General features: G+C 43.6%; 1 protein-coding gene across 1 annotated transcript; it reads right to left on the bottom strand.

The window, feature by feature from the left end:
- Nucleotides 1-8,765: 8,765 nt before the first annotated feature.
- LOC133897866 (protein argonaute 16) lies at nt 8,766-18,193 on the bottom strand. The gene is made up of 24 exons (XM_062338694.1): nt 18,050-18,193; nt 16,989-17,064; nt 14,595-14,774; nt 14,311-14,513; nt 13,421-13,639; nt 13,193-13,329; nt 13,024-13,121; nt 12,835-12,932; nt 12,602-12,758; nt 12,389-12,505; nt 12,195-12,302; nt 12,049-12,111; nt 11,849-11,962; nt 11,579-11,744; nt 11,386-11,501; nt 11,131-11,268; nt 10,723-10,853; nt 10,472-10,537; nt 10,029-10,092; nt 9,843-9,954; nt 9,685-9,758; nt 9,474-9,568; nt 9,360-9,391; nt 8,766-9,271 (listed from the first exon to the last, which is right to left on the bottom strand). The coding sequence occupies exons 3-24, from the start codon at nt 14,760-14,762 to the stop codon at nt 9,096-9,098; spliced, it is 2,652 nt and encodes an 883-aa protein (XP_062194678.1). The 5' UTR covers nt 14,763-14,774; nt 16,989-17,064; nt 18,050-18,193; the 3' UTR covers nt 8,766-9,095.
- Nucleotides 18,194-18,425: the final 232 nt, after the last annotated feature.

The raw sequence follows: 18,425 nt of genomic DNA, 5'->3' as shown, positions 1-18,425 counted from the left end.
CCTCGGCCTGGGCTGAGACTAAAGCCATGTACGACTGCTCGGCGCAGGAAACGGCGCCGCCGGAGTCAGTAGTCACGGAGATGGGGCCCGCTGGGCCCGGCATCTTGACCGTGAGATACGCGTAGTGCGCAGCCACCATGAATTTGGCGAGCATCGGACGCCCGAGGATGGCGTTGTAGGGGAGGGGGAGCTCCGCGACGTCGAAGACGACGTTTTTCGTGCGGAAGTTGTCCCGACTCCCGAAGGTTACGGGTAGCTCGACCTGCCCGAGGGGCAGGGAGTGCCCGGGTGTCACTCCACAGAATGGAAGCGACAGCTTTAGGCGCCTGGAGGGCACCTGCAGCTTCTCGAAGGCCTCCTTGGAGAGGAGGTTGAGGCCTGCGCCCCCATCGATCAGCACTCTGCCGACCTTGACGTTGCAGATGGTGGGGGACACTACCAAGGGTAGTCGCCCCACGCCTGCAGTACTGGCGGGGTGATCGGCCGCACTGAATGTGATCGGAGCGTCCGACCATCTCAGGGGCCTCGTGGCCTCTTCGCTCGGGGTTGCCGATCACACCTCGCGCCGCATAGTCTTGATACCACGCCGCGAGGAAGGCGTGTAGGCGCCTCCATCAATGAAGGCAACAGTATGCTCGAGTTCCTGGAAACCGAGCTCGGTGTTGCCGGGGGCGGCCTCAGCGTCGCCTCCCCCGTGGGACTCGTCGCACTCCCGCTGGCGCTGCTCGACGAGGCCTTTGACCGTACGATAATCCGTGAGATCGTGCCATCTGGTCTGGTGGATCGGACACCATTTGCCTGGCTCGGGCCCCGCAGGAGCGGGAGCCCGGGCAGGGGCCGGAGCCCTCGCGGGAGCCGAAACCCTAGGAGGGGCCCTGGACGGGGCCCTCGCGGGCGCGGGCCATCTGTCGGCGGCCGCCCGGCGTTCTTGCCGGCGGTCGGGCTCTTGGGCCGGCCTATGGGCGGGGCCCTGGGCAGGTTCGATAGGAGCGGCCTCGCGCTTTCTTCTCTTTTTCTTTTCCTGCCTGTCAGAGCGGGAAGAACTTGGCTGGTCGGTGGCGGAGCATGGAGCATACCACGCCCGAGCCTCCGCCGCCTTGGCGCACTTGTCGGCCAGTGCGTAGAGTTTCGCAGTGGTCTCGATTTCGTGCGTACCTAGCTTTTCGAGCATCCGCTCGTCGCGGACGCCCTGTCGGAAGGCGACGATGACAACGTGGGGGGCTATCCGCGGGATGGTGTTGCGGACCTGGCTGAAGCACTGAATAAAGCACCGCAGCGTCTCCCCCTCCTGTTGCTTGACGGCGTAGAGGTCGCACTCCAAGCCGAGGCACGTGAACTTGCCCTGAAAATTAGCCACAAACTGGTGGCAGAGGTCATCCCAGGAGCTAATAGATCCTGGGGGTAAGTTCATGAGCCAAGAACGGGCAGAGCCCCTCAAGGCAACATGGAAATAATTTTGCCATCACCTTTTCATTGCCACCGGCCGCCTGGACGGCCGTAGTGTATATTTGGAGGAACTCGACGGGGTCGATGGACCCGTCGTACTTCTCCGGCAGCTCAGGGCGGAACTTGGAGGGCCATTTGACCCGTCGGAGCTCACTAGAGAAAGCACGGCAGCCGGTGTCGTACCCCGTGGCGCGGGTGGCGTTCCTCGGCGGTGAACGCCGGTGAGCCGGGGAATCCTGGCGATCGTGGGCCGGAAAAGAGGAAGCTTGGTCCTCAGCCTCGGCCTCCTGCCGGGTCTCCCATTGGCGCTCGAGAGTGACGCGCGCATCTTCGTGGCCCCTCCACTCGTTGAGACGCAAGCAGAGGTCCTGGGCTTCGGACGCGGCCAGGGGGGTGGCGCTTCGCCTGGAGGCCCCTCGGCCTGTGCGAACATTGCCCGTTGATGGGCCGGTTCGGGTGGCGCCACGCTGGGTGGTGGCGCGAGAATTCTCGGCCAGCACCTGGCGGCGAGCAGTGCCGACCAGGGCAGCGACTTCTTAGATCTAGTGGCCTTCCGGGGTTTCCGGAGTCGCCTGAACAGGCGGATGCCTGAGGAGAGCGTGCGCCGCAAGCAGCGCGCTCCCGGGGCCGGCCTCGCTGAAAGCGAGCCTACGCCGAAGAGGCACCCGACGCTGCCCAGAGGCGGACCTGGCGGCCGGAGTTTCGACCACCTGCTGGGGGTCAGATGGTGCACCAGCGGCGGCGGCGGCCCTGCTAGGCCCAGCGCCTTGGTCCCCTTGGGAAAGGAACGCCGCGCGTGCAGATCGCGGCTGCTGCTGGGACGCAGTAGCGGCTAGGGCCTCCTGTGCGAGGGGCTGCATTTCCTTGCTCGAACTGGAGCCGGAACGCCAGAGGCGGTGTCCACCGGCCATTTTTTCTGTGGAAGAAAACAAACAAACAGATTCAGGGATGTTCCCCCCTACCTGGCGCGCCAGCTGTCGAAGGATTAACTCCTGTCGCAGGGATCCCGAGAGACCCCTTTTTAGAGATTCGAACGGGGGGATGATCCTGAATAAGTTCGTCGGAGAAATGAATGAGAGTAAATGCAACAGCCGGTGGTGGGGGTGATGATCTAGTGCAGAAAGAAGTAAATGCACCGGAATTTAGACAGGTTCGGGCCGCACGGGGGCGTAATACCCTACTCCTGTATGGATGTAATAACTGTCCTGAGGAAGTCCCTCAAGGATGTTGTGGGTTACAAGAATATTTGTCTAACTAGGAGCTTGAGGCTCCTTGTTCTTCAGCAGGAACTGTCCATTGTGTTGGTCTATGGTTCGGTTCTTGATGCTTGGGTGCTTGTCCCTTTGATCCTTGGATTTTTTTTCTCTTGTGTTGTTGGATTGGTTCTCTTGGCCCTATCCGCTCTCTTTTTCTCTTTTGTGTGCCGACCCTTTTAAGCACTCGCCGGCTGCGACATACCCCGAACAGGATGGAGGAGGGCACAAGTTCCAAGACACCGCGACTGGGAAAGGCGTCATCACTTCTTCTGGGTGAAGTGACCGGGGGGGTGGAAAATGCGTCGCACGCCCGGTCACCTATCACCATAAATGCCCTGGCAACGAACGCCGTGGAGAGGGCCCACCGGGCAGCCGCAGAGCAACCCGGCGTGCCCGCCCTGTCTTGTTCCTCTGCCACAGCAGAGCGGCAGATGGAACGCCTTGATCCTTGCGATGTTATCCCGAGACACGCCGGATGATACGGGACGGGACCCGTGCAATTAATAGCCCCACGCCTCTCTGCCAAAACATGGCAAGAACTGACACCGCGACGGGAGCAGTTGGGGATGTCAGGCCACGCACGCTCATTAAATGTGGCCTCAGACCTCTGACTGATTGACACCTCATCGGCGGGTCCCTCGGGGGTCTTTCTGGGTCGTCGGGGCACCGAGTGCTCGGGGGTACTGTTCACCTCCCCGAGCACTCTCTCCCGAGAATGCCTATCCTTGTCCTCGAGGTCCGGGTGCTCGGGGGTACTGTTCACCTTCCCGAGCACTCTCGCACGATCCTTCGGGGAACCGAGTGCTCGGGGGCTGCCACGTGCAGCCCCGAGCACTCTCTTCCGAGCACTCTTACGCGGACCCTCAGGGAACCGAGCGCTCGGGAGCTGCCACATGCAACCCCGAGCACTCTCTCCCGGAACTTAGCTCTTCTAATCGTCGGGGGACTAGGGCGCTCGGGGGTGACCGGGCACCTCCCCGAGTACTTTCTTTCCGGTACTTAGACTCTGTGGATCATCGGGGAACTGGGGTGCTCGGGGACCAGTGACTGTAGCCCCGAGCACCTTCTCCCGGGACTTGAACTATTCTCATCCTTTAGGAGGGACCTCGTGGGATGGCGCCATGTGGCGGATGGCTGGCCTGGCCTCGGGACTCAGGGACCCCCGGGTCCTGATACACCGACAACATTGTGGCTAGCTCTCAAAACAAGATATGAACAGCAAAAGGCGGTCATTCTGCCTGATGCAAGTCATGAATGGACACATCTCCGACTCCAGGATTTCAAATCCGTCGGAGATTACAATCATGTTGTTCATAACATATGTTCTAAGTTGTGTTTTTGCGAAAAAGAACCTACAAAAGCATAAAAGATAGAGAAAACTTTATCTATTATGCTTCTCGCTAATAGGATCTTACAGCAACAATATCGTGCAGGAGAATACCAAGTTTATTCTGACTTAATACATGTATTACTTCAGGCCAAAAAACATGATGAACTCCTTCTAAGAAATCATCATCAGCGTCGAATAGACGCTGCTCCTTTACCTGAAGTACATTCTAATGTTCAGAATAGCAACAAGTTCGATGGCTCTTCCAGAAGCCAACCAACGAATTTTAAAGGTAAACGCAGACGCAACAAGAACCAGAAGTCACGTGCACCTAAAAAGGGGAAAGACACTTCTAAACCCAGATTTGACAAATCTAATGTTTGTCACAAGTGTGGTTGTTATAAGCACACTACTAAGAAATGCTGGACCCCGAGACATTTAATTGATCTGTATCTGCAATCCGTGGGATGCAACCGACCTGCTCAAGGACAAAGATATGAAGCTCACTTCAATCTTCAAACTGACACCACCAAGGAGGCTAGTTGTTCACAACAAGTTTCACAAGAACCAAGTAACAACTAGACTCTTCAACTGCCAGAAGATCCCATGAGCATGGAAAACATGATCGTTGAATTCGTTTCGCATGACTTGTTTGGAGACCTTATTTAGTCTCTCAATTCCAAAGATACTATGTTATCTACGTCTATTAGTTGTTGTAATAATATATTGTATGCCACAAAATTGTATCAACACTTATGATACTAAATAAAGTTTGTGTGTATTTTGATAAAGAATTTTATATTAATTCTTCAATTCCATATATAGATTTCTTTGGCAGTCAACCCGATAGAGGAGGAAATGTGCCTTATGGATAGTTGCACCACAAATTCTATACTTAGAGAAACAAAATATTTTCAAACTCTTACTAAAAGACAAGGAACTGTTTTGACAATCGCTGCACGCGATGCAGTAATTGTTGACTCAGGTCGTGCCATAATTACACGCCCTATGGGTACTCAAGTTATAATCGAGGATGTTTTATTGTATCTTGATTCAACTTGTACCTTACTAAGTTATAGAGATATCCGTCAGAATAGTTTCTATATTGAAACCCATGATGACAATAAAGAGGAATATCTTCTCTTAACAAAAAACAACGGATATGGCAAACAAGTACTTGAAAAAATTCCCTCTTTATCATCAGGATTGTACTACACATACATCAAACCCGTAGCAAATATTGCATACAAGGTAATTTTTCAGAATGTTAATGCATTCCAAACTTGGCATGATCGCCTTGGTCATCCCGGTATAGGGATCATGCGAAAAATTATTAGTAATTTTATTGGTCATAATTTAAGTGATGCTAAATTCTCATAATCTTCGGATTTTATGTGCACTTCATGTGCCACAGGGAAACTAATTTTAAGGCCATCTTACCTTAAAATTCAAGCAGAACCACTCAAATTCCTTGAACGCATTCAAGGCGATATATGTGGTTCTATCCAACCATTAACCGAACCATTAAGGTATTTCATGGTTCTAATAGATGCATCTACATGATGGTCTCACATGTGTCTCCTGTCTACACGAAACCATGCATTTGCCAAAATAATGGCTCAAATTATTAAATTATGAGCACATTATCCTGAACATCGAATTCAATCAATTCGAATGGACAATGCTGCAGAATTCTCCTCATGTGCCTTCAATGACTATTGTATGGCCCTAGGAATTCAAGTTCAGCATTATGTTCCATATGTCCATACTCAAAATGGTTTGGCAGAATCCCTTATCAAAAGAATTAAGCTCATTGCACTACCCTTATTATAGAATTGCAATTTACCAACTTCTTGTTGGGGTCATGCAGTTTTACACTCTGCTGACTTAATCCAATTGCGACCTACTGTATTATATAGTACTTCCCCTCTACAATTAGTACGTGAAAATCCACCAAGTATTTCCCATCTACGTAAATTCGGTTGCGCTACATACCTACCGATCTCACCACCGCAGCGTACATCCATGGGCCTACATAGAAAATTAGGGATTTACATGAGGTATCAATCTCCGTCGATCATTAAATACCTCGAGCCTTTCATAGGGGACCTATTCACGACCCGGTATGCTGATTGTATATTCAATGAGGACCATTTCCGGGCATTAGGGGAGATTTTAAGTACCAAAAAGAATGCAAGGAAATCAATTGGAATGTCCAAGGCATTTCTACCTCAGATCCACATACTCAAGAATCTAAATTCCAGGTTTAGAAAATCATAAATTTGCAAAATATTGCAAATAACCTGCATATGCATTTACTGATTACAAAGGTGTCACAAAATCCTATAATCCTGCCGAAAATGTGCCCGAAAGAATGGAGGTACCAATAAAAACCATTCAACTACTTGTTCAAAATAAAAGGGGTAGAAGTACGGCCATAAAGGAGGATACAACTTCTTGTAAGCGCCAAAGGAAACAGAGGAAGAAACCCACTGAAACAGTAAGTACAAATCAATCTCAAGTTTGCAGACACCCAATGTGCAGTATACACCTAGCGGATGTGCAACATCCACAACCCAGCTCAAAAGTGCACTCAATTAATGATGCTGGGACATCGGAATACCCTGACTCAATCGTATTGGGAAATCACGAACAGTTACCAAGGGTACATGAAATTTCCACCAACTATCTAGATTCTGGAGAATCATATGATCCAAAGACTATAATTTTCAATACATACTTCTCCACTATGATTGCAAATGACCTCCAAAATGATTCAGATCCCAAGACCTAGCAGAGTGTAAACAACGCTTGGGCTGGACTCAATAGAATGATGCAATCCAAGCAGAGATAGCCTCGCTCACAAAAGGAGAGGTATTCACAAAAGTAATACCTACACCTCCAAATGTCTTCCATGTGGGATTCAAATGGGTTTTCGTCCGAAAACGGAATGAGAACAACAAGGTGGTGAGATACAAAGCAAGGCTAGTGGCATAAGGGTTCACGCAGAGACCCGGTATTGATTTCAATGAAACCTGTTCTCCAGTCATGGGTGGAATCATATTTCGATATCTTATCTCATTGGCAGTTCAAAATCATTTATCTATGCAGTTGATGGATGTAGTGACCGCATATCTATATGGGTCACTTGTTTCGGACATATACATGAAGGTTCTCGATGGAATCCAAATTCCGAATCCAAACGCAAATCGTAACATATATTGTGTAAAGCTTAATAAGTCACTATATGGCTTAAAATAGTCGAGACGAATGTAGTACAACTGACTTAGTGAGTTCCTTCTGCATAAGGGTTACTCCAACAATGATGATTGTCCATGCGTGTTCATTAAGAAGTCCTCGATAGGATTTTGTATTATCTTAGTGTATATTGATGATCTAAATATTATTGGCAACGCACAAGATATAAGTGAAGCACGTGATCATCTAAAGACGGAGTTCGAGATGAAGGATTTAGGTAAAATCAAATTTTTCTTGGGTCTACAACTCGAGCACCTTTCCTCGGGAATTATGGTACACCAAGTTATCTATATCCAGAAAATATTGGAGAAATTCAATATGGACAAATCATATCCATCTAAACCCCTCCATGGTTGTTCGATCTCTAGACCTGGAGAAAGATACATTTAGACCACGAGAAGATGGAGAAGAGATACTAGGACAGTGAGGTTCCATATCTCAGTGCCATTGGAGCGCTTATATATCTTGCAAATTGCACCAGGTCTGATATCGCATTTACAGTGAACTTACTAGCTAGGTATAACGCTGCTCCAACCAAACACCATTGGGCGGGAGTCAAAAATATCTTTCAATATTTCCAAGGCACCAAAGATCTTGATCTATTCTTTCAATTTCAAAGAAACCAAGATTCAAATATGATTGGATACATTGATGCTAGCTACTTATCAGATCCCGACAATATCAAATCACAGACAGGCTTCGTGTTCCTACATGGTGGGACAGTAATTTTATGGAAGTCTTCAAAATAAACTCTAGTGGCTACATCCACCAATTATTTTGAAATAATTGCATTATATAAGGTATCATGTGAATACGTATAGCTTTACAGAATGATAAACTACACACAACAGTCATGTGGTATTGGTTCTATTGAATCACCTACCATTATCTACGAAAATAATATTGCTTGTATTGCTCAGATGCAAACAGGTTACATAAAGAGCAATATCACTAAGCATATTGCCCCTATATTGTTTTATCCTCATAAGTTACAATAAAGTGAGGAGATAAACATCTTACAAATTAAATCTTGTAATAATTTCGTAGATTTATTCACAAAATTCTTACCAACCTAGACGTTTCAAAAATATGTTCATGATATTGATATACGACGGCTTCGAAATTTGAAAGAATCAAGAGGTATTTCCTCTGAATTCAACCTATTCATACATCATATTATACTCTTTTCCCTTTATGAGTTTTACTTATAAAATTTTTCATAAATGGTTTTTAATGAAGCAATATCAACACAAAATCATATATCATATCTCTTATTTTCCCTGAAGTTTTTAAAGAGGTATAAAAGACATATGTATTGTTCTCTAAACTCGATTATAGATTTTTCCTTTTACATGATTTTCTTATATAAGTTAACAAAGAGATAATAATCAATATATGCTATATCTTTTTCTTCTTATTTTTCTCACTGAGTTTTAAAATGAGTTTTAACAATATATCCACCACCGTGAAATAAATGAGAACCAGCTTCAAATGAAATTTCGCAGATGCAAACGTACTGGCTTACAGGCATGTCACAGAGCTAACATCCATAAACCTTCGTCGAATGCCATACTGATTCTACTCCCCTAACATCCCTAACATCTGGAAGCTATACCAATGGGGCCACTATACTATCCAAAAATTGCTCTTCAGCCAACCTAGCGATGTCAGCGAATATCGGTTTATGGAACAGTAACTGACGACCTATCAGGTTTCTTCACAAAAAGGTTACCCAGATACTCCTAACATCATATCAGGTTTCCTCATAAAAAGTTAGCCCTGCTGCACAACGGTCAACCAAGACCACCTCAACAGAAGAACATCGAACTGCAGACAGCAGCATGCAACCGCGGCAGTTCTGGGATTGCTGCTGACGATGATGATGAATGGACACCACTCCCAGATGAGGTCTCAGCAAACTCCTCGAATTTCAGGAACTGACCCATCTGAGCTGCTGCGAGGTGGGCGTAACAGATAGGTGCCACTGAAGGAAAAACAGCATTGATCAAACAGTGCATAGTATTTTCAAATACAGAAGGAAGCAAACTGTGATAAAGTAGATATCAACATACCAACAGAAATTGCAGTGGTGCTCCTCTGATACCTACACAAGCACAATAATGTTATCCTCCCAACTGTAGGGCTCGAGTAGAAATCAGGAAACAGCCATGCAGTGATGTGCTTACACATATGAAAGAGAAAGAACTAGCTTCTGGAGATCATCAGCTGGGAAGCCAATCTCATCAAGCAAGACATGGTAGTGGATTGGTCTTGAGGTGCCCTATAAGAGAGCATATTTAGGATGCTAAATATGAAATGTGTCTGATACATGCAGTTGACTAACAAGCATGGCTGACCTAAATCTAAGCAGTTTCCAAAAGCGTCAAGAAAACTTACAATTGGTCCAGCATGAGCGCACATGTAGAAATCGTACTGTCTTGGATGAACAATACCAGAGTCAACAACAGTCCCTGTTTACAAAAGCAAGGGTGAAAGTTGCTCAAGCTGTTTAAGGGGTGAGCACCTTTAGTGGTATTAAGGACAAGATTGCTTACCAGGTGGAACGTTGTCTGGTGAATTAGCTTGGAAGAGTTTTGTGTGGTGATTCTTTTGAGCAATGATCACGGTGAACTTCGGAGGGTCCCCCTGTCCCATATTCTGATAAGCCTGTATTGTAAAACTCTTGTTACAAAAGAATTCCAGAATACCAAGATAAAGCCAAATAAATGTTGAAGCACAACCTTTATGATTTGATTAAGTTCAACATTCAGTACTTGGCTAAATTGAGACTCGCTCACACCATCCCTGCATCCATAGACCACGCAGATAAGAAAATGATAAGAATTCACCAGACTTATTGGACTACACTTCAAACATAAAAAAACTCAAGAAAGCAATCAGCACTACAAGTATTTGACCTTTTCTAAATATTGGTGAGGCCTTGAAAAGCCAAATTTCTCCACCAGACCACCATTCATTATTGAAAATTAATAATATAAAATTAGGATGGAAAGACCAAACTGTGAACAGTTTTTGCCACGTCAAACTATCAATAATCCAAGAAAACAATCACTTGAGTAGGAGAAAACTACAGTGCAGTACACCTTAATTCAATGCATACTATGCATTAACATGTATGGAAAAAATGTTAGCTTAACTGAAAATAACAGGTAACAATACAAACCTGAAAATGATTATCTGAGAAGGCTTTCTTTGTTGACTGGTTTGGTAGAAGTCTAGTAGAAGCTCCCTGCAATGCAATGTAAAAGTAAAAAAATAGGCAATAGTGCACTGAATTGTTTTTACCTAACAGGCTAAAACCACTTCCTGAGGGTAAATAACTTTATACAGCATGCAGATACTGTGAGGTACAAGTAGAAGAACATCTAAGTGTAAGCTGGAAAAAAACAGAAAACTGAGAGTAATTCAAATCACCTTATTATGCCGTCATCCTTCCCATCATCCAGCGGCTTAAATAGAGAATCAATCATCTCTACCTTTGGAGATTGGGTCCGAACAGATGCTCTGTACCGTGATATCAGTGGCCAACATCTAGATCCAACAACCTGCAGTGAAGTGATCTTTATTACTAGTACCACACTGAAAGTAACTATAAAGCCACCAATCGTAAACTAGGAAAGGAAGTTGTTACGGTACAACCCCAGTAGATTTTCAACATAGAATGTGCCATAAATTCATGGATTTTCCCCTTAAAATGACGCAAGTTATTGTGCTAGCTATTCATCTAACTCTGAAAGTGTGTATAGGCATATGAAAAGGAATGGGAAGAAACAAATCTTCACTTGATGCGATGCAAGTAATGCAAGAAAGAACAAGACACACCGCAGCAATTGATGGTATATCTGCTCGGCCTGGAGAACCATGAGAAACATCCATTCCCAGAATTAATGTGGGTATCTGAGTCACAACTGGAATCATCTGGCGATGTTCCAATGCCAGTTTAGAGTTCATTCCACCAAGCTAGTCAAGAGGAAAAAAAACACGTTAGTTAATAATAAAGTAAGCTCATCAGTAAGAGGGTTTGGTCAAACATCAAAGGCACAGCCACACAATCAGATAAAGATATGAAATGTGTACCTTAGCATTAATTTTTAGAAGAACATTGGTGAAGTATTGATCATTCATCTTATTACTGGGAACAATGCATTGAGTGACAATACCCATTTCATGAAGATTTTTCTTCTTCCATGGCCCTTCAAGGCAATTATATAAATTTAAATGCATAAAGTATCCATGCTGGCATAGAAACATTAGTTGTGTATCATATTACCGTAAATATCACAATTCTTCCTGTCTGGTAAAACACACAGCAGAAATTCAGGCGGACCAGGAAGGTGTGCTTTCACTTTTTCAAACATCCTTTCAACCCTTTCAACAGGTGAATATCTCCTAGCTTGACTATCTTCGTCCACCAAGGTGTAAGGACGTTCAATATCCTATGCAAAACAAGAGATAACTCATATGGTCAAAGCACAACATTGCAAGGGATGCTACATATGTTCAAGCTTTAATGAGAGGTATACCCATCACCAAGACTTACAATGCCTTTGGTTCGTCCACAGTTTATCAACTCTCTTGAGATCCGGCTCATGTCACAACGAGCAGAAAAATTAACGATTGCCCAACGCTCAATCCTGACAGGATCCAATAGCTTCTGCAAATAGTGACAACAATAAATGGTAAGTTCAGCACAAATGTCCTGACTAAAATGTGTTCTCTTGCAAGTAGCCACATAACAACCTTGTTATTGTAATTCCACCTGCCCCTGTTCGGAATGCAGTCTTCACTATTTCCCACAACCAGCTGAATGACATATCCAAACAATTAGAAAGCATAACTCATATGAAAATGGTAGAATGAAAAAAGAAAAAGAAAAATAGGCTAACCGTTGGTGCAGAGAGAACACGACCATCAACACGAGTAAGTTGTTTCTCGATTTCAATACCACAAGAAGATAAGATTGGATCATCATCATATCTATTACTTTTTACAGCCTGTAAATTATAGCTGTCAATAAGTCAAGGTTAATAAAGAAAAAGCTGGCAAGCAGTAATAACATCAACAGAATTCAGTAACCAACATCTGTAACAACTCGCATTCGTTCTTGAGGTTTCTGTCGTGATTTTTCAACCAAAGTTGCCCTTTGTTGAGAAGACAGTGCCTTCGTATAACGTTGAAGCGATAGCATGTGGCATAACTGCAAAAATGTAATTCAATATCACAACTTGAACATCAAGTACGTAAGAAACTAAAAAAACATCAATATAGGATGAAAGGGAAACAAGGCTGCAACCTCAATTGGGAGATAGTTTGGACGTTTTGGTTTTCCCACATCAAGACATGGCAGATAAGTCATAGTCAATTCAACCTGCTTGGATTTAAAATATTCCTGAACAGTAATATCCACAGTCTGAACTTCAGTGCTTCCATTCCGAACTTTCATTGTGAATCTGTGCACCAGGATAGATCTCAGCATCAGCAGATAATGGAACAGTAAAAAAACACAAGGCAAGAACAGAGCCATACGTCTGTCTAGAGCATGGCTGATCACTAAGGCCAATGATCTTGAACTCCATGTTATTGTGCTTAGCTTTAACTCTCAGGTTTTTCAACATCTTCTTGGCCTGTATCATTTACAGGAAGTAGTAAATATATTTTCAGTTTGCTTCTTCAAAAAAAAAAGGATTTCAAGCAGAGTTATTTTGTTTCATGTACCCTGAGCCAGTCGATATCTCTGATGTCTCTGACATTTTGATTTGTGAGGAGGAAATCAATAACTGGTCCAGGAGTCACAATCATTGTGGTTGAAACATCTGCGGAACAAAAAATGTGATATCAAGATTGGGAATTTGAATCAAAATTTAACTACATGCACTATACATACCCATGTTTAAAGATAGACCATCAATTGTAGTACGGAAACTAGAGTGGAGTCCACGACATCCACTAACGCCACCAGTTAAATCCACAAGGTTTCGACTGTCATCACTGAAAAATGATTGTCTAACAAGCAGACACCCTCTGCACACAAACAACAATTACAGAGTGACACCAACTTGGTAAATAAAGTAGCAAAACTACATTCCTGCAATGACATAACAAAAAAGCATACCGCTTAGCCTGCTGTTGCCTTAAAACAATGTCAAGGACTCTCAAAGCATCTTGAGCATGCTCTGACTCGCTTCCTCGAAGTGCCAAAGCAACCGACTTTAGAGGAATCTTTGCTGCATAACTTATCGTCACTACAAATTTTTTCGCAAGATGTGATTGCTTTACTCTCTTTTTGACAGCTTGACTAGGGCTCCCGTGCCCTGGACTTCCACCAACAGCCCTGAAGAACAGATGAACTTTTAGTACATATTCATTATGTTAACTACTGGAGTTTCTTCATCAAAGTACCAACAAAGCATATCAAAGGTATTATCCTTGTTGAGGTTGAATTTTTATCCTGCTTAATGATAGACCACATATGAACCTTCAATACAATAATCATCTGAGGTTCAGTAAATTCTTTTCATTTTTTGTAACACCATTATTTCAATGTACAAAACAGAATCGACAAAAACCTAGCCCCAAAAGGATAAAAGCAGTTGCCTACTGATGGTTCTACATAACTCTGAACAGAAATACCAGTTAGCACTTAACAAGATGCAAAACTGAACAAGCCAGAAGTTCAACGTGATGGTAGCTTGTACAAATGTAAGGAAAGCATGCATCTAACCAATAAGGCCTCTAAAATAATTGTTCCATAGCTAGAGTCAACCAAAACAATAAGGTCAGGATTCAGACCACACTAGCCCCAAATAAAAAATACAAAGCAAAAAAGAATCAATCAAATCTGAATGCCTAAACTTGGATCAAAACAGATTTGGAAATGGCAAGAGTGTGAATCTAAATAAACTAAACAGGATAATGAACCACCATTCATATGTTTTTACTTTAGAATTTATCAGTTCACAAGATAACAGTTCACAAAGTTGTTGCAACTAAAAGTGCATATACCTTGAAGATGTTTCCTCCAAGATAACAGTGAACTCAAAGTTGTTCTGTGGAAGAGGTCCCACGGTAAATAGACATTTCTCTCCATCATATGCAAAATCCTTCCCAGCAAGCTCAGAACTGTATGTTTGCAACAGTTTATCAATGACCTTTCGGCCAATACCCTTGCCATCGACCACCTTATCATCCTCAGATTTGATGGAGACCTACAATGTAATCAAAAGCAATTTCAGAACAAAACACTTGAGCAAGGAATAAATGTGGAGAATCTCAGAACTGATCATTACACTGTATTGGTAAAACACAGCATCAACTCCTCTAAGCTTCACAACAAAGTGGTTTGACAGCAACTTAATGGGCTTTCCTTCACGACCAACGCTAGGCCGTGCGATCGGTGTGCGTTTAACAGTGTCATCCTTATGCACTTGGACAGCTCCACCCGTTTTAGCAGCCATACTATCAGGCACCTAAATGAAATCAGTTGCCAAGTGTACGAGATAAAAGAAATGAGAAAAATAGAAATGGCACATAGATGCATAGTTAGTTTTCCTTCGGAATATAGTGAAAATTGATATTTGACCTGTAGCTAAAGCTCATGCAAACAGGTCAACAAAGTCAGAAAAATGATTGCATCAGAATTTGACTGTATGGAAGGAAATGAAATAAAAAACATGAAGGTGTGCTAATAATGTATGTGGCCAAGGTAAAATGTATGTGTTTCAGAAGAGAAATTAACAATAGATGAAAAATAGAAGAATCTAAATACAAATGTATTTTGTAGAAAGATTTGTAAAGCTTGCTGAAAAGCAAGCCATATCAAAGCCGTTATTTAAAAAGTGCTACCTAACTCTTTTATAACTTACAGTAATAAAATTTTGCAGGTGAAGATTTTATTATATGAATCAAAATGTGCAAGCTAGCTCGAACAACAGTAGAAACACTAGATTCGTGCTTGTAGCTTGAGATAACATAATGCGCAACAGCACAAATGATGCTTAAGATAAATGCTTCGCCAAGCAAGAAACCTACAACATCAGAACAATTGTACAATCAACAACATAATGACATTTCAATATTCGGCATTAATATCTACTAGTATTTGCATCCCAATCTACTAATTCCACCAAAAAATCAACAATAACAGTTAAATTAGTCATAGCTTAAACAAGTTTTCGACTATAACATCTGAGAGACACCCAAACCATCAGTTTGACTCCTAGACGAGTGCTCGATTGTCTCAAGAGGGACAACCTGGACACTGCAAGTTGTTGCTAGAGACATCACATATACACAACCAATGTGCAGAACAAAACAAAAAATAATGTAATTGAAGATCAACATTGTACTGCAAATAGCATGAAACAAGCATTTAGAGTAGTTTGTTTTACAAAGAAGCACAAAAGTGAAAGGAGCAGAGATATAACAGTAAGAAAGTGTTCTTGCAAGGAAAAAATATATCTTTCATGCATGCAAGACATGTAGATCTATTTGCACTGAAGAAAAAGCATTAAAAAAGGATAAAATGGGAGTACTGAAAATGCAGTACAAGTCAACAAAACAAATTGCATACAAACTTAAGATATAAGGCATGATTACTTAGTTAAGTTCTCTTCCTCCCAGAACTGTAACATCTCGAAAGATCCAAAAAGGAGGTAGGCTCTATAACCACAAGAAGCTAAATTTTAGCTTGCGTGTGACAACAATATACCCTATTCAGGTTGTAATTGAAAATATTTCCCTCTAGATAGTACAAGGTAGAGACTTCATTTGGAACATTTTCACGATGCAGACCAAACACTTTGCAAATCCATAAAAGATAACGGGGACAACAAATATACTTTTCCACCACACAGGATGAACAGGTTCTGGTGTCAATGAAGCTTCTGTCTTAAGCAAGTTTAAAACACTCTAGCTACTCCAACCAGTTTAGAGTCGTTTACATGCTTAGAAAGAAAATATCGACAGAAGGATTTCATCAAAAGTACCAAGTATAGTTTTACCTCTTGGAAAAAATTATAAGATCATCACAAGTATATGTTTATGAAGTATGAACTATGAACATATAAACGCAAACTCATTGTAAGCTCAGGTGGCACGACAGACACCAGCAAAAGAAAATCAAAACCCAAGTGGCAATCAACATTTTGAGACCATTTGTGTGGACATTTGGTTACAACTTGATTTGAAAATCAAAGGAACGCACATACAACAGAACTTAAATTAGAAGGAACAAAAAAAAATTAACAAATCTCCATCCCAATAAAATATCTCTGCAGCATTGTCTGTACACTGTTTTGAACGTCAGAAAAAGAACAGCAATGAGGCATTAAGCAATAGAGTATCAACAGCTCAAGTATATGCATCTAAAAAGTCTCTGTCCGCCTCAAAAAGTGCATCCAGAAACACCAAGGTTACAAAATCACAGACCAAATAGATTCTCACAGTACCTCTTTTCTCTATTGCAGAAGTACTTAGAGAGTAAGGGAAAAATAAATTTGATTTTGATCAAGACCAAAGTATGTGCTGACAAAGTCGGGTTTGATTCTTAGATGAGGTTTTGAGAGGGTGACTTAGGAGAGTAAGACTGTGTTCCTAGAAGCTGAAAAGTCCAAGATTGCTGATCTTGGAAAACGTCACTAAATCAGAAAGATAAACCTACAAACTCAAATAGAAACAAGTACCTTGACAAAAGACTGTTCCCGGTCGCCAAATAGAGGTGATAGAATTACCTCCTCGCATGATAAATATCAAAACAAACTGCAATTTCAGAAACAAAATATCTTCAGGAACATCTAGAAGATTAAAAAAAGGTGAAGAAATCAGTGACAAATTGAAGCCTCGAAGCAGTGCTAAAGGAGGGAAATGGAAGCAGGTCATGAATAAACACAGTGACTTCAAAACCCAGAAGAAGGGTTTCAACAAACTTGAAACAAAAATCGAAACCCACGGTGTAAAAGGTCGTACAAATTATAAAGCAGCAACGAACCCGTACGACTTCCAACACGAGACTCCTACCAGCAAAAATGCAGGCGGTAGTTCATCCGCCAAAATACAAAGTCCCCAAACCGTAGGAGATGCGTTCGCACGCCCAAATCAAATCGGAGAAATCAAGCAATTTTCTAAAACCCAAAGCCCACGCGCACAGTTAGAACACGAGATTAGTGCCCGTCCGGAGAAACAAGTAAGCAGTTCGATCAAGAAACAAGCACCAACCAACTAAACCGAAGCAACAAAAAATACCCCACTGATTAGAACAACCCGAAGGAACAAACTGATTCAGTTCGTCCGCCTTGGCGGCAGCAGATTGGAAGGAGCCATTCGGAGAATTCCGTCAGAAATCACAGATTGGAAAGGACAAACTCAAACTCGCTACCCCAGACTGGAAGGACCAAAACCATAGCAGCGGATCGAATCGAAGCACACACACAAACATGCGCCGAACAACACAAACAAATCGAAGCGGCGCAGGCACGGGAACCCACCCCCAAACAGATGATTAGAGCAACAGGCGAGAGATGGGAACCGCTAAGAACAGGAGCAGCGCGCCTCCGAGATCACACAAACAATCACCCGTTAAAACCCCTGAAATCTACGAACAACCCGAAACCCTGAGCAACCCACATTGCCCATAATCCAAAACCCCGAAACCCCGCACGCCACAAAACCCTCACCAAAATGTTTTCCGGTACCAGAGGTCATGGCGCACCAAACGTGATAGACGAGCAGATTCGAATCCACTCACCTTCTGGAACCCACCCGAAGAGGGAGACGGCTCCTCCTCCCCCTCCGCTTCTCTCTCTCGCTTCTGCGCCTCTGGAGAGATGGGAGGGAAAGGAAAAAAGAGGAAGGCGAAGCGGAGGAGGCGAGACGGGGGGTGGCCGGGTGGGGTCCGGTACTGGGGGCCCCGCTTCCTGGCGATTTCTACTCCTGGGTTTCCTGCTACGCAAATTGGCAACTGTCCACTTTGGGATTTAACGGTTCAGATTGATCAAGTGCGTGGACCGTTGCTCCGTGGATTGTTTATGCACCGGAAATCCTACCCTATACGTGCGTGCGGACTGGGTGGTGCCCACGTGTCGTGTACCAGTGGATCTGGACACGTGGCGGGAGAGAGTTGG

Source organism: Phragmites australis, chromosome 17, assembly GCF_958298935.1.
Source record: "Phragmites australis chromosome 17, lpPhrAust1.1, whole genome shotgun sequence".
Lineage (NCBI taxonomy): Eukaryota > Viridiplantae > Streptophyta > Magnoliopsida > Poales > Poaceae > Phragmites > Phragmites australis.
This window is presented reverse-complemented; position numbering and strand designations above follow the sequence as displayed.

What these genes read in the sequence shown, in the direction of transcription:
- LOC133897866 (XM_062338694.1), bottom strand. Translation starts at nt 14,762, where the DNA reads ATGGCTGCTAAAACGGGTGGAGCTGTCCAAGTGCATAAGGATGACACT. An exon ending in CTGTGTTTTACCAATACAGT is followed by an intron (nt 14,514 to 14,594) that starts GTAATGATCAGT and finishes ATTACATTGTAG; the next exon opens with GTCTCCATCAAATCTGAGGA. An exon ending in GGTGGAATTACAATAACAAG is followed by an intron (nt 11,963 to 12,048) that starts GTTGTTATGTGG and finishes CACTATTTGCAG; the next exon opens with AAGCTATTGGATCCTGTCAG.